The sequence below is a fragment of the Cebus imitator genome, unplaced genomic scaffold (genome assembly GCF_001604975.1).
Source record: "Cebus imitator isolate Cc_AM_T3 unplaced genomic scaffold, Cebus_imitator-1.0 Scaffold248, whole genome shotgun sequence".
Taxonomy (NCBI): Eukaryota; Metazoa; Chordata; class Mammalia; order Primates; family Cebidae; genus Cebus; species Cebus imitator.
This window is the reverse complement of record NW_016107563.1, coordinates 2,333,001-2,359,402: the sequence shown is the minus strand read 5'-3', so window position 1 is coordinate 2,359,402 and position 26,402 is coordinate 2,333,001. Positions and strand designations below refer to the sequence as shown.

General features: G+C 34.4%; 1 protein-coding gene across 3 annotated transcripts in view; it reads right to left on the bottom strand.

Moving 5' to 3' along the window:
- Positions 1 to 23,631: 23,631 nt before the first annotated feature.
- The window catches only part of CRISP1 (cysteine rich secretory protein 1), a 35,168-nt gene continuing 32,397 nt past the window's right edge, over positions 23,632 to 26,402 (bottom strand). For all 3 annotated transcript variants that reach the window (XM_017498656.2, XM_037727914.1, XM_017498657.2), the window contains one exon: positions 23,632 to 24,792. In XM_017498656.2, the coding sequence (XP_017354145.1) occupies positions 24,665 to 24,792 (128 nt within the window). In that variant the 3' untranslated portion in view covers positions 23,632 to 24,664. The remainder of the gene's footprint in view (positions 24,793 to 26,402) is intronic.

The window sequence follows — 26,402 nt, the reverse complement described above, 5'->3', positions numbered from 1 at the left end:
GAAGTTAGTACTTGAGGCTTGGCTCACTCTGCAGATTAGTAATAAAGACAACAAAGGTATTTATAAGGAGAAAAATTAGACATGTCTGAGGAGCTTCAGCATTATGAGTGAAAGCTAATAGAGGGCAGAATATACCTAAGGAAGCCAAATCAATAGGAGCTTAACACAAGATTTAAATAAATGAAAAAAAGCGTTAGAGAAATAATTACAATGGAATTGTGAAGACAATGAAGCCATTATAAAGCACAACCACTTCAACATGTTGGATACAAAAAAATGTTGAAATATATAACTCAAGGGGATAGATTACATGGTAAAATAAAAGCAGTAAAATAATGAATTAATGAGAGACAAATTGTGGAGGAATTCTTGCATAACACACCAGAAAAGGACCAAGAGGAGGTGAGTGAGAAGAAAGTTAAGGTGTGAGGAATTCAAAATTTGTACCAATATTAATATCTGTCACAGAGAAGCCATAAAAGGAGAAAAAATATAAAATGAAGATGATAAGCTTTTAACAAATAATATCCTATAATAGGAAAAAAACATATCTCAGGTTCAAAGTGTTCATAACATGATAGGCAGAAAAGCCAATATTTGAAACAAATTCACACGATAGAAACACTGCAATAAATTTTAGGAACATTAACAGCATATAAAAACATATATTTTTCTTAAGTTTCCAAGACAGAAAAGCAGATCACTGAAAGGGAAAACATTCAGATCTCACAACAGGGGACTATAGTCAGTAACTTAATTGTACATTTTAGATTAACCGTTATAGAAGAGTGTAATTGTATTGTTTGTAACACAAAGGGTAAATGCTTGAGGGGATGGATACTCTATTCTCCATGATGTGATTATTTCATGTTGCATGCCTATATCAAAACATCTCATATAACCCATAAATATACACATTTACTACGTACTCACAAAAATAAAAAAATAAAAAAATTAAATAAAATACAAAAATTTCCACAATTACTAAAAACAATTTTTGATTTAAACTTTTATAGCTAGCTAATGTATAAATGGGAGAGTTATTACAGGTATTTCTAATCATAAAGAATATCAGAAATTTTGTCTCACTGAGGCTTCTTAATAAAATAAAAGACCAATTCTGGGTAATTTTTTTCCAATAGGAAGAAATTTAAGTGCAGAGCAAATCAATAAGTTGGAGAAACAAAGTATGACTATAAATTCTAGTAAAATTAATTGCCCAAATAAGTAATCATCACAGTTTTTAGAGTATTTATTGTTGTTTAAATCATAATTTGATTTTTATAATATTGTCTTATAGTTTTGCCAATATATAAAAATACTGTTTACATTGATAGGTTGATCTTAAATCTGTCTTCCTTGCTGAGATTTCTTATGAGTTTAAGTAAAATCTGGAGGGAAAGAATATATAAATAAGTAATCCCTTAATGTCAAAATAATTAGATTCCTCTTTCCTTCTTATCTTTATACTAATTATCATATATCTTAATTTAAATTGTTTTGGACAAGGAATCAGTCATATTTTGATCCCTTGGAATGATATTAGGCCTTGATATGGTTTGGCTGTGTCCACACCAAATCTCAACTTGAATTGTATATCCCGGAATTCTCACATGTTATGGAAGAGAAGCAGAGAGAGGTAATTGAATCATGGGGGCTGATCTTTTCTGAGCTATTCTTGTGAGAGTGAATAACTCTCAAGAGAGCTGATGTGTTTATCAGAGGTTTCCACTTTTGCTTCTTTATTTTCTCTTTCTGCCATCATGTAAGAAGTGCCTTTCACTTCTTGTCATGCTTCTGAGGCCTCCTCAGCCACGTGGAACTGTAAGTCCAATTAAACCTCTTTTTTTTTCACAGCTTTGGGTATGTTCTTATCAGCAGTGTGAAAATGGTCTAATGCAGTAAATTGGTACCAGAAGTGGGGCATTGCTGAAAAGATACCTGAAAATGTGGAAGTGACTTTGGAACTGGATAACAGGGAAAGGTTAGAACAGTTTGAAGGGTCAGAATAAGACAAGAAAATGTGGAAAAGTTTGGAACTTCCTACAAACTTGTTGAATGGCTTTGACCAAATTGCTGATAGCAATATGGACAATAAGGTCCAGTCTGAGATGGTCTCAGATAGAGAGAAGGAACTTGTTGGGAACTGGAGTAAAGGTGACTCTTGCTATGTTTTAGCAAAGAAACTGGCAGCATTTTGTCCCTGCAGTAGAGATTTGTGGAACTTTCAGCTTGAGAGAGATGATTTAGGATAGCCAGCAGAAGAAATTTCTAAGCAGCAAAGCATTCAAGATGTACTTGTGTACAGTTAAAGACATTCAGTTTTAAAAGGGAAAACAGGGCATAAAAGTTCAGAAAATTTGCAGGCTGACAATGCAATAGAAAAGAAAAAACAAAAAACATTATCTGGGAACAAATTCAAGTTGACTGCAAAAATTTGCATAAGTAGAAAGGAGACTAATGTCATCCCCAAGACCATGGGGAAAATGTTGACAGGCCATGTCAGAGACCTTCATGGCAGCCCCTCCTAGAGGCCCAGGAGGAAAACGTGGTTTCATGGTCTGGGCCCAGGGTCCCCGTGCTATGTGCAGCTAGGGACTTGGTGCCCTGTATCCAAACCGCTCCAGTTGTGGCTGAAAGGGGCCAATGTACAGCTCGGACTGTGGTTTCAGAAGGTGGAAGCACCAAGCTTTGGCAGCTTCCATGTGGTGTTGAGCCTGCAGGTGCACAAAAGTGAAGAATTGAGGTTTGGGAAGCTCCACCTAGCTTTCAGAAGATGTATGAAAACACCTGAATGTCCAGGTCAAAGTTACCTGTAGGAGTGGGGCCCTCATGGAGAACCTCTACTAGGGCAGTGTGGAAGGGAAATGTGGGGTTGGATCCCCCCCACAGAATCCTCAGTAGGGTACTGTCTAGTGGAGCTGTGAGAAGAGGGCCACCATACTCCAGATCCCAGAATGGTAGATCCATCAACAGCTTGAACCATGCCTGGAAAAGCCACAGACACTCAATGCCAGCCTGTGAAAGCAGCCAGGAGGGTGGCTGTATCCTGCAAAGCCACAGGGCAGAGCTGCCCAAGACCATGGGAACCTACCTCTTGGATCAGCGTAACCAGGATGTAAGACCTGAAGTAAATGGAGGTCATTTTGGAGCTTTAAAGTTTGAATGCACCGCTGGATTTTGGACTTGAATGGGCCCTGTAACTCCTTTGTTTTGACCAATTTCTCCCATTTGGAACAGCTGTATTTACCCAATACCTGTACGCACATTGTATCTAGGAAATAACTAGCTTGCTTTTGATTTTACAGGCTCATAGGCAGAAGGGACTTGCCTTGTCTCGGATGAGACTTTGGACTGTAGACTTTTGGGTTAATGCTAAAATCAGTTAAGACTTTGGGCCAGTGTGATGGCTCACACCTGTAATCCTAGCCCTTTGGGAGGCCCAGGTGGGTGGATTATCTGAGCTCAGGAGTTCAAGACCAGCCTGGGCAACACAGTAGAACCCCATCTCTAGTAAAATACAAAAAATTGGCCAGGCTTCGCAGTGTGCACCTGTACTACCAACTACTTGAGGGTGGTGGGCTGAGGCATCAGAATTGCTTGAGGCAGGAGAATTGCTTGAACACGGAAGGGGGAGGTGGAGGCTGCAGTGAGCCGAGATCATGCCACTGCACTACAGTCTGGGCGGTGACAGAGCGAAAATAAGGACTATTGGGAAGGAATGGTTGGTTTTGAAATGTGAAAACATGAGATTTGGAGGGGCCAGGGTTGGAATGATATGGTTTGGCTGTGTTTCCATCAAATCTCAACTTGAATGGCATCTCCTAGAATTCCCACAGGTTGTGGGAGGGACTCAGGGGGAGGTAATGGAATCATGGCAGTGGTTCTTTCCCGTGTTATTCTTGTGATAGTAAATAAGTCTCACGAGATCTAATGTATTTATCAGGGGTTTCCACTTTTGCTTCTTCCTCATTTTCTCTTGTTGCTGACACATAAGAAGTGCGTTTTGCCTCCTGCCATGATTTTGAGGCATCCCCAGACATGTGGAACTGTAAGCCCAATTAAACTTCTTTTTCTTCCTAGTCTTGGATATGTCTTTAGCAGCAGTGTGAAAACAGATTAATACAGGCATATTTCAGACACACTTTGTTTTTTTCAAATTTTTAACTTCTCTGAAATCAGGATGCTCCTGGCAATGAAGTGAGTTATAGATATGAATAAAATCTACTTTTCATTCTAGTAAGAAAATATGGAAAATTTTGTTCAATTTGTCTTGGTTTCACCTTTCTGTTGGCAATATATGTGAATTGTACTTTTTATTATCCTATGTATAGAATTCTGGGTGCTGAGATGGCCAATAATCCTTGGTCTTTGCAATATTAACATAAGCAAATTTAGTCAATTATCTTAGGAACAAAATAGACTAATCCTATAGTAAATATGCATACTTACTCTTTACGAAACAATTAGCCCATTTAAAGCTATTAATGCAATGTTCTAAAACAATTTTGCATTCTAAGAATTTTTTTTTTGTTTAACACCCTAAGATTTATTTTAGATTGCCATTGATAGCTCATTAGGCTTTTTAAAGCATCATTTCCTCCTTTGTGCAGTCTTTTTTTTTTTAAAGCTTTTACTTTAGGTTCAGGAGTGCATGTGCGGATTTGTTGCACAGGTAAATTTCACATCATAGAGGATTGCTATACAGATTATTTTGTCACCCAGATAATAAGCATAGTGACCAATAAGTAGTTTTTCATTCCTCACCCTCTTCCCACCCTCCACCCTTAAGTAGGCTCTGGTGTTTGTTATTCCCTTCTTTGAGTCCATGAGTACTCAGTATTTAGCTCCCACTTCTAAGTGAGAACCTGTAGTATTTTGTTTTCTGTTCCTGCATTAGTTTGCTTAGGATAATGGCCTCCAGCCCCATCCATGTTGCTATAAAAGCAGCTAGAAAGAAGGGGCAGGTCACCTACAGAGGGAACCCCATTGTGCTAACAGCAGAACCTTCAGCGGAAACCCTACAAGCCAGAAGAGATGGGCAGCCTAATCAGCATTCTTAAAAAAAGAAGGTCCAACCAAGAATTTCACATCCAGACAAACTCAGCTTTGTAAGCAAAGGAGAAATAAGATCCTTTTCAGACAAGCAAATATTAAGAAAATTTGTTACCACTATATTTGCCTTACAAGAGGTCCTTAAAAATTGAAAAATAACTTCTATATGCCTGCATAATTATCTTGGAATAGACAGAAATCTTATTTTCCTGTTTGACTTTTTATTTTTGCAGAGCTCAAAACTTTCAGTAGGACATAAAAGATTATGATTAGGGTAACCAACTACTAAGTTTTTGCAAGACAAATCTTTTCATTATTTAAGGGATAATGTTTAATTATAGTTGTAATGTATTCAATGGTAGTCTTCATAATAAAAATCATGTTTTATAATTTTTAATATTTTTATGATTATATGCATAAACATTTTATGTTTTATAATTAAATATTTATGTTTAATTGATTAATTTTCAATGTCTTTAAAGTTTTGCACTGTAATGTACCATGTTGTTTAATCTATAATAATACATTGAAAATAGTCCCACAGAGAAGGGGTAGAGGCTGGAGATGAGAGGGTTGTAGTCTGTGTTAGATCTAGGTAAAAGAAAGAAAAAGATTGAGAATATATGTCTTTTTGCCTCAAGTATTAAGTGGACTACTGAGGAGAGTTAGTACACAGACTCATTATAGAGGACAGGGACAGTTTATTCTGATAAGCTAGCTTAATAGAAATATCCTTTAAGAGTACATATGTTCTAAAAATTGTTAAGACATCAGTAATTTTATTACACAGTAGAAATATAAGCAATAGATACCAGTGTTGTGTTCCACATTTAGCTCTGGAAATGTCAGTAGTGAGACAGGGAATTTAATGGAGTTCTTTGAAGTGACCACAAAAGCCTATGGAATTCTGATATATCCCTAACATGGTTTATTTCTTGCATTTTCTGGGCAGCAGAAAGAAGCAGCCTTCAGTGGAAGATGTCAAAAATCCAGGGAGAAAGTCTGGGCTGCTATACAGGATTTTGTTGCACTGTTTTGCTCTCTCTTATGTCTTGATATCAGGACAGTGGGTGCAATTAAGATGGGTTAATAGGTGTAACAATTGGAGGCGTGCATCTTATGAAGTTTAAAGAGTTAAGTGCCTGTCAAGATTGGAATTTTGGTTTCAAGACTAGGCAAAAATTGTATCAGGAAAGCAGAGAGAAATAAAACTTCAAAAATAAATCATAAAAGAAAAAAAGGAAAAATTGCACCAGAATCATGAAAAGAGTTTTTTAAAAGTAGAATCCAAATAACTATTTGTCTTACCTTGCCAATTGTAGAGTAATGCTGGGATAATGCTAACCAAGAACAACAAATACACTCAAGGTCTGGCAACCTCTGGTTTTTGTCAATTAAAAAGGAGGTAGCTGTCGGGCGCGGTGGCTTACACCTGTAATCCTAGCACTTTTGTAGGCTTAGGTGGGCAGATCGCGAGGTTAGGAACTCGTGATTAGACCAGCCTGACTAACATGGTGAAATGCCATATCTATTAAAAATATAAAAATTAGCCGAGCATGGCACTGTGCACCTGTAATCCCAGCTACTTAGGAGGCTGAGGCCGGAGAATCACTTGTAACCAGGAGACAGAGGTTGCAGTGAGCCAAGGTCGTGCCACTGTACTCCAGCCTGGGCAGCAGAGTGAGAATTTGTTTCAAAATAAAAAAAAATTTAAAAAAAGGAGGTAGCTAACCAAGAAAAGGAGGTATTAGATGGAGTGGCTGAGATGTTCTCTTGCAGACAGAAAAGGTGTATCTGATGGGAGAAAGAACAGGGAATATGGGACTGCCAACAGCTATTAAAAGGCACTCAGATTTTATGTCTTTCTTTCAGCTCTACCCAACATACCAAGAACAACATAAAGCTAGAGTTCAGCCTTGTCTGATCCTTGCAGTTGGTGACCTGAATTTGGAACCTATAAATGTGAATTCAAATTAAATAACAATAATAAAAAACCTGTGTATTAGATCACATTTCACTGTCACGTATGGGTACAAATGCAAATACAGATGGCATAATATAACTTCCTCTTGCCAGGAAGTTAACAACCCCTGGAGAAATTTGAGCACAAAGATGGACCATATAGACCTACTGCGTATCCCTACTTGCAATTTTCCATTCCTGTTCTTTGATCTGTATCAGTTTACACTACTTTGACATCATTCTGGTATTTTTTATGCAGCATCTTTACTCCAGTAAATTTCAAACACCTGATCTTATTAAAATTTCCATGATGTGTCTAGAGTTTTTTTTAAAAACACATCTAGCAATATCCTCAACTTATAAGCTAAAAATTTAAATAATTAAATTACTCTTGAATATTATGGTAGGAAAAATAAAACATAGGTCCTTAAATTCACAAAATCCAAGTTTGATAATAACAATCAGACGTAGCCTTTCTTTCTGATGTAGTAAAGACTTAAGGAAATACTTTCAGTAGATTTACCAAGATAGAAAGCCACTACATCGTTTATTTGTAGGTTTACCTCTGACATACTATTTTATCTCTTGGTATCTCAGTTTCTTTGACTCATAATTCATATTAAAACATTTGTTTAAAAAGTTTGATGTGAAAATCCATGCTATATAATTATTACATGCTAAATCCTGTACTATGTGATGAATTAATAAATGATAACTATGATTAGAAAGAATTACAGTGTTTGGCATCTATATTTAAAATTGTGAATAATAAAAATTAATAAGTAACACAACACACTAGAATCTGTTACTAAGCCTGCAAATGTTTTTTTCTTACTTTTTTCTCACAGCAACTCCAAAATGGAGGGACTATTGTTATCTCCATTTACAAATTAGGAAACTGAGGCACAGATATGTTCTTGGGTACTAGTCAGCAGTAGTTGTTCTACAAGTAAGGTGAAAAGTAGAACCTGTTTATCAGCAGGTATTGGATAAATAATCTCCTTAAGCTTGTTTCATCCTATCTTTCTTTACATCAATTTAAAGGACTGGCAGTATATTTGCATGCAAAAGATTATGAAAAAAAATGTGAGATTGTTTTTTCAACAGGCTTTTATGTAAATTATTTAGCTACACATTAGAATAATTTTAGAATGACAACCTAACTTAGAATTTCAGTATTTTTTCTTTTAGTGGAAGAAGTCTTAACTATGATATGTGTGTGCTGCCATCTGATGTTAACTTTCTAGGATTACATGTTATGTTAATGAATTTACTAAGCTACATGATGAATGAAATAATTCATAATAATTCATTAGCCTGGCACTGTGTAAAAACAATGGTTTTCAGGTTTCAATTTTTTCATGCAAGGAAAGACACATTTGTTATGGCTGTGTATAAGGAACAGAGAGATATACCATATTCAGTTCTCCCAACAGTGGGAATATTATCACACTTGCTAATAAAGATAATTTGCCTGTTATGACCAAGTTACCACACACTTTGGACAGGAACTTACCTGATTAAATCTCAGTTGGCTGCTTGTAAGGGATGCTGTGATGCATCATCATTCTGAAAGGCATATTCACCCAGAACCTGGGAGTCCTGCCCAGAAGCAGCTCTACTGTCTGCCCTTTCTGAAAATTGCCATGCTCCCTTCAATGGTCAAGGCCACTTCAATAACTGGTAGATGCACATTACAGGCTACCTTTCTCCAGTTCAGGACAACTCAGAAGAGCTTTCCTAGTTTTATAGCTTTCCGTGGGAATAGCTAAGGCTTGTGTTGTCACTGTATCACAGACTAGTTTATTCCTGTGCTGAATCTTGCTCCTTGACAGGTAAATTATAAAAATAAATCTGTAGATTGTTCCCTAATAAATATTCTTCATGCTAATCTCCATCTCAGAGTCTGCTTATCATATCCAGTGAAACCTTCCTGTAACACTAATTATATCCAGTTTGTACTTCAGGCCACTTGAGAAAACTACCTAGGATGTTACTTCTGATTACTGTTGGTGAAATACTACTGTTTTATGATACGCCCATGAATAAAGTCACAAATGAGTATTTATGAATGATGCACCAAAGCTATGGATTCTAGCTTTAACAAGTGATTTTGCTTAATCTAGCTATCACTTTAGGTAATGACTTCTCATTCTGTTATTGAAAAATCTCTACAGGCAGTTATGTTTGGCTCTTCACTCCAACCCTAATTCTATCAGGCTCACCCTACACATCCCATGCATTGCTTATAAAACAGCTTATTCTATATTCTCATATTTCCTTTGAAATATTACTCAGTTTTAGTAATAAACTTTACTTACAATCTTGTTTCTATTTCATAATTTTGTACCTTGGTACTTGAATATATGTATTCTTATAATATTTTTGAATGTTTCCTTTGTACTCATCTTAACTCCCCAGTAATAAAGTCTCTAAAATCTTGTTTTTAGATAAGAAAAATGAGAAACCTTATTTTTAAATAGCTCATATAAGGCTACATTTTTTATTTATTCTTCAGTCTTTTTTAGTACATTCTAGCCACACTTATTTGCTCATCTGGCAACCAAGAATTTTGGACTCCGTTTTTCCTAAGGAAGAAAAGTGGCTAAGAGCAGAATACCTGGAGCTAGCCTACTTCCATTTGAATATGGGCTCCAGTGCTTATAACTTTGGTAAGATGCTTAATTTTTCTGAATCTCAGTGTCATTATCTGTAAAATGGAGATGGTGGTATCATCTACCTCACAGGATTACTGAAGAATTAAATGAGTCAATGTAAGAAGGTACTAGAAAATTGCCTGTCAATAATAAGCACCATATGCATCTTAGCTACAACTTTTCCAACAGGGGAATGCTTATGATAGCCATTGATTTGTATCGTTTTGTTCAAGTCACACTTTGGATTCTGAGACGACCAAGATTAAAATTTTGAAATTCTTTTTTATTCATTTGTTTCCTTCTTTATATCATTTGTGTGAAGAAGTTGTTCATTAAATTGCCAGCCAGAGCCGGCACTATTTCTAACCCTTGCTTCTCTAGGCCAGTCCAGGGTTCAAGGAAGCAGGCTGAGGGTGCTCATAAACCTGAGTGATACTTCTGGGCAATGAATGTGAGGCTAATTACCTGATGCACCTGAGACTTTCCTAAATTGGTCTTGTGGAATTACATAGCAGATTTAGAGTGGAAAGACAGTTTCTCTAAGTTTTTATGGAATGCAGTGAAACTAGTGAGTAAATTTACCAACTTTTTTTTTTTTCATCTGGCAACATCAACAGGCTAAATATTTGGATATCTTAAATCTCAAATGATCGTCTTAGCCTCTGGACTACTGCCCAGTGAGGAAAGCTATGAAATGCACGGATAACTTGTTGATCAATATTTGCCATATGTGCTGGCAGCATCCGCATCGGTTGGAAGCTTGTGGTAGTCTCCGTGTCAGACCTTCTGAATAAGAATATCAGAGAGTGAGGCCCAGGAAAGTGTGTTTTACTAAGTTCTTCAGAAGATTCTTAAGGACTCTGAAGTTTGAGAAACACTGTCTTAGGTTACATAAGCATGAAGCTAGTCTGGCGGAGCTCTGTCATTGACTAATTGTATGACGGTGAGGAACTTGCTTACCTCCTCTGGGCTTCTATTTCTTCTTCTACGTCACATGTTTGTTGTGAGGATCATACCTTTAGTATATTGCAAGTGCATGGAACTTAACAAAATCTCAGTAGGCATCATTACTATTATTGCCAATATTGATGTTGCTATTTTTTAGATCTTAACATCTTCAGCATGTTGCTGGCTAGTAAAATGATTCCTCTCCTGAAGGTGTCATATGTGTTCACAATTTCTTCTTGTACAGTTGGTGATTCAATGTTTGTTATTTAAGTGGTAAAATTGTTCACTACATTTATTAAATATATAAATGGTAAACAATAAAACTGCAAAGAAACAATGGATAAAAAATAAAAATGCTACCTATCTTGAGATTGCTTTAACAATTTTAGAATCCATAGAAGCTATACTGTAAATGTATGTGCAGGTATATAGTTATCCTGAGTTCCATTAAGTTAGGCTGTGATTTAATCTAAGTTATAAACATGTATATTTTGCACAGATTCCTTATATATTGTTTTTAAAAACAAATTGATGAGAGGACACAGAGTTGGTACGCATTATGTCTAACCTCAGAAGCAGGAGACAGATTTAGTTTACTTAGTTTATTCCAGTTTTAAAAGGAATGATTTTTTTTGGAAAAGGTTTAAATCATCAAGCTTCAACTAAATTTTCAGAGTGATCCAGATAAAGGGAGGCAAAGGAGGATGAAGACTCATACAATCACCTGACATTTTCTTAGGCTGATTTATTTAACATGTAGTTCAACCTCCACAGTAGTCTTTTTCTTTTAAAGTGACTTACAGAATAATTGTGTTTTACAAATTAATGGCATCTTCTATTAGATGAAGTACTTTAATATATTGATACTCATTCCTAGGTTACCATGCTTCATCTGCCAATGCATTGAAAAGTTGGAATATAAATTAATTCAACCATTTCAGAAGATGGTGTGGTGATTCCTCAAAAATCTAGAAGCAGAAATACCATTTGAGCTGGAAATCTGGTTACTGTGTATATACCCAGAGGAATATCAATTATTTTATTACAAAGATACACACACGCATATGTTCACTGCAACAGTATTCACATTAGCAAAGACATGGAATCAATCTAAATGCCCATCAAAGATTGACTGGATAAAGAATATGTGGTAAACATGCACCATGGAATACTATGCACCCACAAAAAGGAGTGATATCATGTTTTTTGCAGGGACATGGATGGAGCTGGAAGGCATTACCTCAGCAAACTAACATAAGAACAGAAAACCAAATACCCCATGTTTTCACTTATAAATGGGAGCTAAACGATGAGAACACATGTACACGGGGAGGGCTACAACACACAATGGGGACTGTCAGGGGTTGGGGTAGAGGGAGGAAGAGCATTAGGAAAAATAACTAATGTATGGTGGGCTTAATACCTAGGTGATTTGTTGATAGGTGGAGCAAACCACCGTGGCACATGTTTACCTATGTAACAAACCTACGCATCCTGCACATGTAATACATAACTTAATTTTTAAAAAAACTCAAGAGAAAAAAAGAAAACTTGATTTCTCATTGTAATATTAGAAACAGAAGTTAATAGAGGGTAAATTGCAGGATATTTATATCGTTAGGAGCAAGCTTCATGACTGACAAATGTTTGTATGGGACAAAATTCTAGCCAGTCTATGGAGGTTGAAGAGAATTCCCTGCTAATTTTCACTGATTTTACCCAGCTTTTCTTTTACAAGTATGAATCTTGGTGACACCATATGACCCCATATCTTGCTCAACCTGAACTACGTGTTTTATTGAGGCAAGTTTTTGCCTGTATTTACCGTAGAGGTAATTTTATAGCCTCCTATATCCTGCTGTTGCTCCTGGGCAGGTTTCCCAGGTTTTGTTGGTGAAGATGTCCTCTGATTGATTCTCTGGCAATCCTTTGATGGCTGCTAGCTTAGGCCAATTTTCCTAGAGTGATGATTAAACTAAAGGTAAGAAAATATCAATACACATTGTTAAATTCAGGAAAGTACATTTGGAAATCAACTTTGAAAGATGACACTACCAATAATCTATTATTTATTTTATTAATAAGATGTTAAGAATTTAGTGAAATTCAATTCACCTTTCTCTTGACAATATATGTAAAATATATATTTTATTAGGCTTGTGCAGAGTCAGGATGCAAAGATGAGCAATCATTTATATTACTATAAGCAAATTTAATCACCTGTTTCATGAAAAAATGATGAATTATTCACTATTTTGACATTAAATATACATTTTATGAAGAAATGATCTTCATTTTGGTGCTATCCATGAGCCATAAAGTTTGTATTGTAAAAAGTTTCTATGAACTTTTAGGATTGTTCTTAAAGGTAAAAAAGCGTCAGTGCAATTCTATTTACTCATTATTCAATGCAGAGCAACTTTAAAAAAAATTAAGATTCTTATTCTATCACATTGTAGAAAGACAAGCAATGCATATATTTTAACATACCTGCTTTATCTATTATTCTATTTGTTTCTACATCTATCTAGCTATTCTTTTCTCTAGCATATTGCTATTACATAAATATTAAGACAATTTAGTTTTGTTTAATTTTCGTTTCTCCAGTATGGGCATTTGTTGTTTCCTAAGTGAATGCAAGGTGCATTAGGTAAACATAGGGATGGAGTAAAATGGCTAAACCACCCAAATCACAAGGACATATTTTTTGTAGGTACTTTGCATACTGAATACTTCGTCATCTCTGTTATTAGTTATTATTTCAGGTAAGAACAGAATAGGATAAATCTATGATGTAAGGTTCTACATGAAAATTTTAATTTTGTTAAATTGAAGTAAATAAGAATTATTACAAAATAAACAAGGCAAATCATCTCCTTCTCTAGTTAATCCTAGAAGAGGATTGATGTGTTGCCAAGATTCAATTGTGTTTCATATTCTCTTAGAATCCAAATTCTGGCTGCAGTCACTATGCATAAAGAAAATTATGTTCTAAAATGTTTTGTTTTTCATAAAGTGTTTCATAAATGGTCATTTCAATACCATTTTAAAATAGCGGTTAAGGGCTAGAGATTTCAAATTTACAATAACAAAGTTACTTTTCTAATGACACTTCATTACTAAGATTTTCTTATTTTTAGTCTTATGGAGATGTTTTATCATTAAATAAAATAATGAATTTTTTAATAAAAAGTAGAATGCAAAACTCCTACATGTCTGCATAATTATCTTCTAATACACACACGCAAGAGTCTCCTTTTCTTTTATAAATTTTGATCATTGCAGAGTTTATGCCTTCCAAAAGGAAATAGAAGAATGTGATTAAAACAAATTCAGTTTTCATAAATCACACCTTTTTATGTGTGTGTCATGGAGTCTCTCTGTCAGCCAGGCTGGACTGCAGTGGTGGGATCTTGGCTCACTGCAACCTCCGCCTCACGGATTCAAGCGATTCTTCTTCACCAACCTCCCAAGCTCTGCTGGCACTACAGATGTATGCCACCAAGCCTGGCTAATATTTTGTATTTTTAGTAGAGATGGGATTTCACTGGCTTAGCCAGGATGGTCTTGATCTCCTGACCTTGTGATCTGCCAGCCTTGCCCTCCCAAAGTGCTGGGATTACAGACGTGAGCCACCGCACCTGGCGAAACACACCTTTCTTTATTCATCACAATTATGCTACAACCTCTGGAAGCCTGCATAATGTGAAATAGATTTTCTCATTAAATAAATTCACATGATTGTATAATTTTTAATGTCTTTAAAATGTTCACTCTGTAAGATATCATGTGATATCTTCCACTGTCCTACAGGATACAGGCAGGGAGGAGAGACTTGTGGTCTGTATAGGGTCTTGCTCCAGCAAAGAAAAGGAAAGATAGTGTGTGTTTTAGTTCCGGCATTAAGTAGGTGAACTGAGGAGAGTCAGAAAGAACTGAGAAAGATAGAATGGAGGAGAGTTAGACAGAGAATAGGTAGAACTGTGTAAGGGGACAACATGGATCATTGACTCTCGTAACCATAATAGAAATATCCCTTAAGAATATACACATTCCATAAAATGGCCAGACATCACTAATTTCCTTATAAGACAGAAATTTAAGTAAGACATACTAACTTTCTGAACTTCATCTTGCCCTAGAGATGACAGAAATTAGATCTGAATTTTAATACTTTTTCAATTATAAAACTGAGAGACATTGATGTGCCAGAGGATGGTTAATTCTTTTGTTTACTTGGGGAGCAGAAAGAAATAGGCTCAGTAAGAGATGTCCAAAGTTCATGGAGAAAAGATAGACTGCTGTACAGAATTTTTGTTGTGCTATCTTTTCTTCATCTCTTTTGCGATCAAGCCAGTGATTGAAATTAGAATGGATGTAATTGGGGTAACAGTGGGAAGGGGATGAAATAAGTGCTGGCCAGGTATGGAATTTAGTTCTAAGAAATCAAAAAAATAAAAAGTCAAACAAAAGGAAACATTAAAAAATAAAAGGAGGTGAAAGAAACTTGTACCTTGATCATGTGACAGGTATCCTAGAAATAGATGTAGAGCATCTGCTGCTCTTACCTTGGCAATCGTAGGGTAGTTTTAGAACAATGCTGGAAGCAGGCCGAAGTGGGAAGCCAGAAACCTAGAACAAATGCATTTATGTCTGGCAGCCTCGATCCCTTGGCAATTAGAAGAGAGGCAGCAGAGAAGGAAGAAGTTATGAGTACAGCAGGACTGAGATTACCTTGTGAAAAGGAATTGTCCATTTGCAGGAACAGAGGATAGGGAAGAAGAGACTATCAACTGCAACATAAAGCATCTCACATCTTGTGCCTTTCTTCAACTCAACCTATCACAGCGAGAAAAAGTAAAGTGAGAATTCTTGTCTAATGTCTTCAGATATACCAAAAAAGCCAACAGATATATTGATTCAAAAATATTTAACCTAATGAGAGGAAGACAACAGTGGAACATCCTATACCAAAAGAAACTGAAGTACTTAAAAAATCAATACAAATTGTAAAAAGCACAAAAGTTGTCAAAGAAACAAACATAATGGAAATCTAAATGATGATCAAGTTATTATAAAACATAACTGCTTAGAGATATTGAAATGAAACAAAAAATAGTCAAAATAAAAACTCAAAAGGATAGGTTGCATAGTTCATCAGTTAAACAAATAGGTAAAGAAAGAATGAGTCCAAGCAAGAGGGTGCAATGCTTTCAGAATGCATTGGAAAGGGACAAAGAGAGAGAATGATAACAGAATCAAGATATGTGAAAACTAAAAGAAATTATCAAGTTCCACCAGTGAGAGTCATAAAAGGAGAGAAAGTATAAATAAATGTGACGACATATTTGAGAAAATGATAATGTATCATGAAAAATAATGTAAGATCTCACATAAAAAGAGGAATATGCCAAGAATGGTGGTGCACTCCTGTAGTCCCAGCTACTCAGGAGGCTGAGGCAGAGGAATGCTGAAGTCTAGGAGTTCAAGGCTCTAGTGCGCTATGATTGTGCCTGTAAATAGCCACTGTGCTCCAGTCTGGGTAACATAGTGAGACCCTCACCTCTGAAAAATAAGAGAGGGAGAGAGAGAGAAAGAGAGGAGATCATGCATTATGCAAAGCAGCTAAGATTTAAAACACATACCTAAAAACAGCACAATGAATTTAAACAACACAGCAAGAAGGAAAATTGTTTAAAGTTTTTAGAAAGGGAAAATAAATCACATGTAAGAGAAAAGACCTAGATGGATGCCTAGGCTCCAAAACACTCCTGGGTATTTTAAACAACTTGGTTAAGTAATTACAGCTATATTGTATATTTTGAATAACTGCAGTCATGACAGGCATATTATAATGGCTTTTTAAATATAATATAAAAGAGTTTTCTATTGATAGGGTTTGCATATACCATATGCCATAACGATTTGTCACTTTACAGATATGTTTTCATCGTCCTGAGCTACAGCAGAGAACTTCTTACCCAGATTTTAAAGCCCCTCCGCATTAGAAGATGTTCTCATCTTAAGTAGCTACAGTTAATGCACCAATTTGAAGACTTGCTTGCCATATATATATATATATATATATACATGCATATAAATATATGTATGTATGTATATATATGCATGTGTATATATGTGTATATATATGTGTATATATATATGTAGCAAGGTCAGGAAACCTCTGTTTTCTTGCATCAGCAGATAATTGACCTGCTACATGGCAAACTTAGGCAAAATCTTAATTCATTCATGCAAAAATATGCAGGTTCACCTAGTGGTAGGGTAATGGCCAAGATAGAGGAACCACATTCTTTCAGGTCCTCCTTCTTAAAAGTGAAAAACTTGAGCGTACATAAAAAACAAGCATAGGAAGACTCTATAGTAAAGCTAAGAAAGCAGACTCCATAAGGACCTTGGACTTGACTATCAGCATGAAAATGACTGAGTTTCCTTTTTGATTCCCATATCTACTAGACAGAGCATTGTAGAAGGCTCAGCCACAGAACCACTAACAGGATCAGACAAAAATTAAAACAAACAAACCAAAACGGAACAAGGTAATCCTGCTCACCTCAGCCAAAGGATCGAGAAGAGTAGAATGATATAATAGAAAAACATTTTTGGCAATAACTGACTCCAGAGAGACAATGAAAATATTGTCCACAAAATGCTTGGAATGGCTTCAGTAGAACTCAGCAGAGGCCATAACACTTACAAACTTCTGAAAAATTAAAGCCAATGAAAAAATTTAATAGGCAGAGAGAAACAATATATACCCATGGAAGAATACCAGTTTTAGTGATAGATTTCTCATCTGAAACCACAGAGGTCAAAAGAGAGTGTCACGCTTTACAAGTGCTTAAAAAAAATAGTGAGTAACCCTCAATCCTACATCCAGTGAAGGTATACTTCAGGAATGAAGGGAAAATAAAGACATTCTCACATAAAGAAGAGTCAGATAATTTATTTGTAAGCCTATCCTTAAAGAATGGCTAAAGGACGTTTTCTAGAGAGAGAAAAAAAAAAGAAATGATAAGAGAAGATTCAAAATTTCAGAAAAGAAAGTACAGTAGATTGGATAAAAATAAGGGTTAAATACAAGAGACTTTTCTTTTTATGATTTTCTGAAAATATTTGTTGGTTGAAGCAGATATTGTTGTACCACACATGATGATGTTTATTGCATGTAAAGTTAGTACTTAGTATAAATATATTATTAAAATGGGAAGGAAAGATACCTAAATAAAAGTGAGGTTTCTGCATTTCACTCTAAGTGACAAGATATCAATACAAACAGACTGTGATAATTTAAGTATATATGTATTTTTATATGTTAAATAACCACTAGAAGAAACTATATGAAGTGATACACTCAAAAACAGTATAAATTTAAGATAGAAACATTAAAAATGTTCAAATAACTCACAGGAAGGCAAGAAAAGAGAAACAGAGGAACAACAAACAGAGAAAGAAACAAAAATAAATAATATTAGGTCAACTTAAGCCTAAATATACTAATAATTTTAAAAAGCACAAAGAGATAAATTGGTGGAGAGAGTATCAAGAGGGATCATGACATAACTCAGTGAAAAATAGAATTAGAAGCTTTGTCAAAGTGAGAATTCTGCTATGACAACATCATTTAATACATTAATTTACATATGCACATGGATACATTTTCAGTGAAGTTCATCACCAGAACATCAGGCAAGGAAAATTTCAATGATACTTGAGTCTTTCTGAGCACTTCTGTAAGGCATGATGGAGAAGTGGGAATGGTATTAGAGTCAGTCCAGAGGAAGGGTTAAAATGAGATAAGAACCCCCATGAAAGTGCTCACATAGTTTAAGACACAAAGACAGGTATTGAGGCTAGGACTCCACATCAGGTCTGTTCTCTAACTCGAAACACATGTCTCACCTAGACTCTCATTCTCTTTCATGGTTATAACATTCTAATTGTTATTCGGTGGCTCTATTCAATGCTTAGTTTAACAAGCATTTAAAAATGCTGTTCATAAAATGCTTGGAATGGATGAGAAAGCAAAGAACTTCAAAACCTACATATCATGTGTATACTTTCCACATTAAAATCTAATAACTTCCTGTTATAGCTCTACATGGTAATAAACTATTTTATGGCATCTAAATTTTGGAACGAGCTATTCTTTGTGTCGAATCTCTCTATAACTTTCAAGCATTTAACCATGAAGAAGTCATATAAAATTTTGGAGGCTTAGTGTTTACATATGTAAAATTGTGATAATCCCACCACAAAAGGCTATTATGTAGTTGAAGTGATATCATATAAGTAACATAATGTATTCTTAACATTCAGCATAATTCTCAACCCCTGAATGTAGTTACTATTTGAAAAATGATTTGACATTTACAACCTCCAGCCAGAAACCTAAATGCAGTTGAGATTTTTGGAAGTGATATAATTATCATGTCTCTTCAGAGATAATTTAGCTTTATTTTAAAAACGTTCATTTTTGATAAATCTTTTACTAAATATTCTCATTTCTTTTTGTAATATGATTCATTTATATGCTTAAAGAAGCTACAATATTAGCAAAATTTTACCAACAAATGTGAAGTTTTTCATACACTAGAGGTATTTACATAAATAATTCATTGAGTGTTATAGGGTGTTGTACAGATTAAGTAAAAGAACAAACATGGTACTTATGGTCCTTTTGTGCCCAAATGCTTCCTTCCAAAAGGATTGCTAAATGCAATGTACATTGCTGTGAATGCCATAAATACCACCTCATGGTTTTATTTTGGGTGTACTTTTCTGGAACGTTGCATGTAAGTGGTTATGGATTCTGAACTTTACGTTCAGTGAAGCCGGAGAAAAACATTCCTGTTCCATTTTTACGTGAGGCCATTGGTTTAACAGTTTGAAAATTTCTATTTTGCTTCATTATTTTTCTCCCATTAAATAACATGCAGTAACTACAGGCTAATATAAGTGTAAAAAACATACCACATCCCTAGTATGATGCAATGGTTTTCTGTATATGATCCCAGAACTGTTCTGGTATCACCATTCCTTTAGCAGTGAGGGAACAGTAGTGCCCTTCCATATTAAGGAAAACATAGTATTTACCATGATGTTCCAACTATTTAGGTGTTGAGCACATTTTGAAAGTTCACTATTATCTTGCAGAGCAATTATCTGTCTGGATATTTTGAAAGATTTTATTATGTTTGTCTCCATATAAATCTATATAGAACATGGTATATATTGTAGTATTCTTATAATGGGGAGTCAAAAATGTGTTACCTTTGTGTGGGACATCATTTAGGCTTTCTTTTCAAGTTACCCAGTAACTAGATTTGTTTTGTGCCTCCCTGCTCTCACTGCTACTTGACAACCTAATCAGATTTTTATTCTGAATGCTGATCTTTTCTACCTTTGCTTCACCGGACATTCTGACCTTCATTCATACCATTCATACATGTAAGCACACACACACATACACACACACACGCACACAGAAACACATATCTGTTTTGGGCTCCTGAGACCCTCCTCCCCTGATGATGACCTTGAAATACACCATAAGAATTTTCATATTATGAGCAAGTGTGCTACTGCTACACTGTCCATAAACACTGTTGATAAGCTATGGACATAAGGGTGATGTTGAAGACCATTCCGAAAAATTACACAGTTGTCTGCCACACATTTTCTTGGAGTTAGCCCATGAAGCTGTTGAAGTCACTTAAACAATGTTTATCTTTGAAGTAAACATGATTTCTACTCCCTCTTGTGAGTGATGTGACACATGGTGGAAACCTACGGAACTTTCTTTTATATCAACTTTGAGGAGAAAATAGTCGATTTTTCAAAAAATAAAACACACTGAAGCTAAAACAAATACCAGGTATTGGGCTTCATTTGTAGGTACAGTATTGGCCATATTTCTTTAATGTTCGAATTTACTAATGTTTGTGTCCTCATTTGAAACAGGCAAAGATTTGTGCTTCTTGATCACTGAATACATTAATATTTTACAACACTAAGGGCTCATGGTTTAATATTTTGTTTTCACTATCATTCCGTTACTTACTTAAAACATTGTGTCTAAAAGGGTTTATCTGCATTTTTTTTTCAAATTATGTAATTTAATAAAATGAAATCAAAGGATTAAATATTTCAAACAACTCACAAAGGTATAAAGTGTTTCCAGTTATGATGTTAGAAATGTGAAAAATCAGAAAATGCTTGAGTGAAAGGAGGAATGAGAGCAACAGCGGAAGTGGAGGGGGAGGGAAAGACTAGATTATGTCACACGTATAAAGATTCTATAATTTTGACTTTTAGAAAACTGCATCTCTCATCATAAGAATATAAAAACTTTAACCATTTTTCTAACCACCTGCATAGTGTTTCATGTCATGGATTATTCCTAATTTACTTACCCATTTATTTCTGCACTTAAGTATATTTTTATAGCTTTTAATTTTCCTTTATTATAAATATGCTTAAGTAAAAATCTTTATAGAGACACATTTTTTTCATGTGAATATTTCAGCATAATACATTCCTTCATGAGAAACTGACAAATCATAAAGCATGTTATTTTAATATCATTTGATATCATTAAATAGGGGTCTTTCTACAAACTTTTAGTTCCCACTAATGATGTATGAAAATGGTTGCCTCTTCTCACTTTTCTGATCGGTAGATTTTATTATATGATTAATTTATTCTTAACTTGACAGAAAGATAATCCTAACTATATTTGAAATACCTTTTTTTTTTGCATTATGAAAGAGATAACATTTCTATTTAACAGCATGTGTATTTCTGCATCTATTTAGTGGTTTTTCTCTCCTCTTTTTTTCTAATGCAATACATTTCATTGTTACCAATCTATAGATTCATTTTTATATATTTATGTAAATATACATGTCACATAGAACAACTATATATTGACCTTTTAAAATAAAAGATTTAAAAATTAATCTTAACCTTTTACTTGCTCTACTTCTGCCTATATACATGTTTTTTTAAAGTTTTTCAGTGAAATTATTGTCTTCAAATAAATACTTTCAAGATTTAATGTCATAATTTTGTTTAAATTTCTTGCCCTAGTATTTTAATACTGTTTTCCAAAAATTATCTTTCTTATACATAAATATCCTTATCAAAAAACGCATATTTTAATTTAATTTTATTTTTGGTGGACTCTACTGGATAATTATTTTCCAAATGAATTTAGGATAAACTTGCAAATTCTATAAAAGCTCTTCTGGATATTTACATTACAATTGCATTGAATTACTGAATAATGTGGTGAAATCAGAAGTTTCTATTAAGTTGAATATTTTGTTTAATCAAAGGCAGCTATAGATTTCTGTGAAAGCCCTTTTATTGTGTTATAAATTACTCCTACTTGTTATGTTATTTGGGATGGGGAAGAGATGGTTCACTTAGCACCATAACACATGTTCACTGCTGAGTTCACAAAAGGGAAAAGTCCAGAGTGAACCACTCAACTATGTCTGAAGGGCAGAGCTCAGGGACTGGGGTCTGAAGAGAATGAATAGTAATGCCAACTAATAATTATTGAGCACATTTTAAGCACCAGATACCTTTCTAGGCATTTTACATATGAACTCATTCAATCCTTAAAACAAACCTACAAAATAGGTTCTATCTCTTACTGTAACTTATGGATGAGGACAAAGAAAAATAATCTTTTTCGAGGTCACAGAACAAGCACATATTGTGTCCTGAATTCAAACCAGCTGGGTGACACCTCTGCTCATGCTCTTAAACTTTATATTATACACCCAGAACTATTTTTGTTTACTACTGTGAAAGTACAGACTGCCAGTTGATATTGTTTCTGCTTCAAAATTATTTGTTAGTATTTATTCTTTATTCAGTAACATTTAGGAAGGGATGTAAGACTATTCCCATTTTTTAGAAAGGTATTGCACGGTAAACAAGAGTTTTTTCCACTGTCATTTAATATAGCTCTTTTTACAATTGTCCAAACAACATGTGTGATTCTGAAAGCTTTTGAGATAATAGAAGAATGGTATACATGAGGTCGTCCTCCACCCCCAATCTTCTTCATTACAGGGTATTTTTACATAGTCAATGTGCTCTGAGATATTTTTGGGGGAAATATGTTTTACATTTAATAAATATAATTTATTGTGAAAGAAGCCAGTGTATTAAACTTGGATAATGTAGACAAATTGTTTTGTTACTTGCTTATTTGATTTTCCTTAGATGTAGACTTACCCTTCCTCTTCCTTCCCCAACTCTTAAGAAATATTTGAATATGCTAACTGTTATGCAAGGTGAGAAGAGATATAACTGGAATGCAAATTTTGAGAAGTATTATGTTATTTTCTAGAGAGAGCATATTGTAGTGTAAGAACACAGCATCACTGCTGGCCAATACATAACAGTAGACTGCAGGATTAGTTGGTTATCTAGCATGCAAAACTCAGAACTCTAATTTATATAAGATAAATTATAATAAATTTAAGGTAAGATAAATCATAATACCTGGTAATGCAAAAATGAATAAAGATTTTCTATAGCACACACATTTAATTTTCTTAGGGTAAATTATTATTACTTTGATTTTTTTGGTTATGAGTTCCATTTATTAAATATTTCAGCTATAAGGTACCATCCTATTACCGAGTCCTGGGATGAGTCACTGTTCCCTTAATGTTAATAAGTCCATGTTTATGCTAATGACAATTACTCAAAAGATAGATACAATCAAGTAGATTGACCTAACATAATGTAGTTTAAATAAAAAGTGAGAAAGGATCTGAAGCATTTACATGGGAGAAATCCCCGTGAATCTAGATGGAAAGACATGGTTCATGCCAAGAGGACATCATCCTCAAATTGTCCTCTTTTTCTGGAGCCACACAATTTTTGCACTTGTGATAAGAACCACCATATGATGCAGAATGGCTTACTTAACTTTTGGAAAGTGCGTGATATCTTTTTTTTCCCCCAAACACTATTGAAATGAGTAAAGAAATACACAAGTAGATAGAGCTGGGTATAAATCTGATATAATATTAAAACTTGACCAAATATTTCTGGCCTTCCCTTTCCCTATGTCAGGCCCTTCAGTATTTGCTAAGACTTCAGTACATTTTATGTTAGTTGGCCTTAACTGTGCTGTTCCACTGTATTGAAAGACTTTACAACCCTGTTTACTCAGAAGATGTTCCTCATTCTGCCCTTAAGCCTTTCCTGATCTCCAAACAGAAGCTATTCACGCTAATCTGGCAATAATAATATATGACTGGTATGTCTTTAGGGACTTATTTATTTCTTATACTATTTTCTATATATCTTTTATATGATCTTTGAAATGAAATGAAACTATATTCTCTCTCTATATATAAACATGTATCTTGTATGTAATCAATACGGAATACATATTTTGTTAAATTAATGGCACATGAAGTTTTTTATTGTTTCATGCTTCACAAGTGTGTATATAGATGTGTCAATAAAATGATGAGACATTGAGACTGCTTCCAATTAAGTGATATTTACCTTGCAAGATGAGACTGGACTCTGTTTGTTTTGTGGATTCCTTTAATGACTGATTTAAAGTAGACGTAAAATTTTAAAAGTGAAGAATTATTATTGAATGTTAGTTGAGCAGGGAAGATAATCAGAGTGGCTGAAAACATGGGGAAAGCAGGGGTGGGAGCTCAATCACATAAGACCTACTTTAGACCAGGTTACTCTTGAGGGACCCAGTTATACCATAAGTTGAATTATGCCAACTTAAGAACTACAAATCACATAATTTAAATTTAAGGCAGGTGTTGGACTTGACTTTTTACTCCAACACTAACAAAGTTTTAAAAAATGTTACTTCAGGATGTATCAGGAAAGGAGTTAAGACCTCCAGCGTGATTAAAGTCAAATAAAATTTAGCAGAAGCTACTAAACTATGCAAAAGACATGATGCAACAGACATCTCCTCCTCATCATCACAGCACAGAACAGTTGCAAATAACGAAGCCCTATTTTATCTCTGTGTTACACAGACAAGTGGCTTTACAGAACAGGATAGTGGTTGAGTGGTTGCATCCAAGATAATGGACTTGTACATCACAGTCGTAGTATTCATCATAGTAGAGGCAAGGGTTAGCTGAAAGAAAGTAGCATGGTTTTACAACATTGTCTTTTAAAAATCTCATTTGCTAAGGAAAGAGACCACCTTATTAAAGGCATAAAGATGAATTTTTATTAACAATAGCTAATTAAATTTGATTAGCATAAGCTAACTAAATCTGAATGCAAAACAGGCGATGAGTTAAGGTCATGTACGAAAGAAAAGGTAAAATTTTTGTCTTTGTATAAAGCAGGCTTTATCACAACGTTTTAAATCCAACATAAACAGATTGGAGAGGAATCATCTTTTTAATGACACTGTCATTTTGAAAGTATTAATTATGCAATTGCAATATAAAATGTTCACTTTTTTGTCTAATTATCTAATGCTACATTATTTAATGGTTAAAGATTTGCTTTAGATTATTAGAAGTAATGTATAGCCAATGGAAAAATGGAATTAAAAAGCACATATAGGATGGCATGTATCATCTCTCCATCCACCCAGAGGTTATTTTGATTAACATTCTGGTGACTTTTTCTCACCTTGCTCTAACCCATGGATGTGCACACAGCTACATTCTGGTACACACAGAAATGCACACAAAATTCTCCAATCAGTATGACGATACCCAACATTTTAAATTTGTGGTAATAGCACCAAAAAACTTACTAAAATATTTTTTAACCTGGTCTCTATCACAACTAACAAATGTATCTATTTGTCTCTATATAAAGGCAATAATAACAGTAATTTAATTCCCTCTCTCCTTAAATATTTTCTGACTTTATTATGCAGCCTTGAATCTCAAATCTTGGTAACTTAGTGGTCAACTTAATTTTTTCCATTGTATCTCTTCTCTTTCAATTTTAAAGTTTGATCATTGCATGAAATTTATAAAAATCTTATAAATTTTAAATTTACATTTATGTTTTACCTTTTATTATTGTAATCAATATCCTTCTATGCTATATACATTTTCCTCTTCCTGAATTATTAAACTGATTCACCTTTCAGGAAATTGGAGAATAGCTGCAATAGACTTATCAAGGTGAAACAAGGAGATGAAACGTGAATGTTATATTACTGCCTGAACAATTGTATATTTGATAGTATATCTCTGCTTCTTTTTCCTACAACTAGTAATTTGCCAAAGTCATTATTCCTTTTTTTTAAAAAAATCAGTTACCCATCATTATCCTACTTTATTCTCTTATGTAGTATTCTGGTGAAATATGCTATCAGTGGATTTTTTTTTCTTTGAATCTGTAAAGTGTTTTAATCTATTGTTTTCTTTTATCTGTTGTTCTTAAGTTACATAGTTTTCCTAACATTATAACTAAGAATTATTGTTTTTATCAATTTTATTTGAATTACACTAAATTAATTATATCTGCATAGCCAGGTCTTATATTTTTAGCATTGTTTGTGCCCAATATGTTCAATTCTTGAGTTCATATATTTCTTTAATAGCTCTCACTTTCTCATACACTTACAAGCGAAGAAAAGCTTATGATATACATCTTCTATGTGATAGAATCAATCTTCCTGAATAATATTTCTCTCTTTTCAAACCATGCTTCTTCTCCTAAAACAGCACCATACTGCCTAAGATTCCTTAGGATGGCCAGAGAAAAGAGGATCTA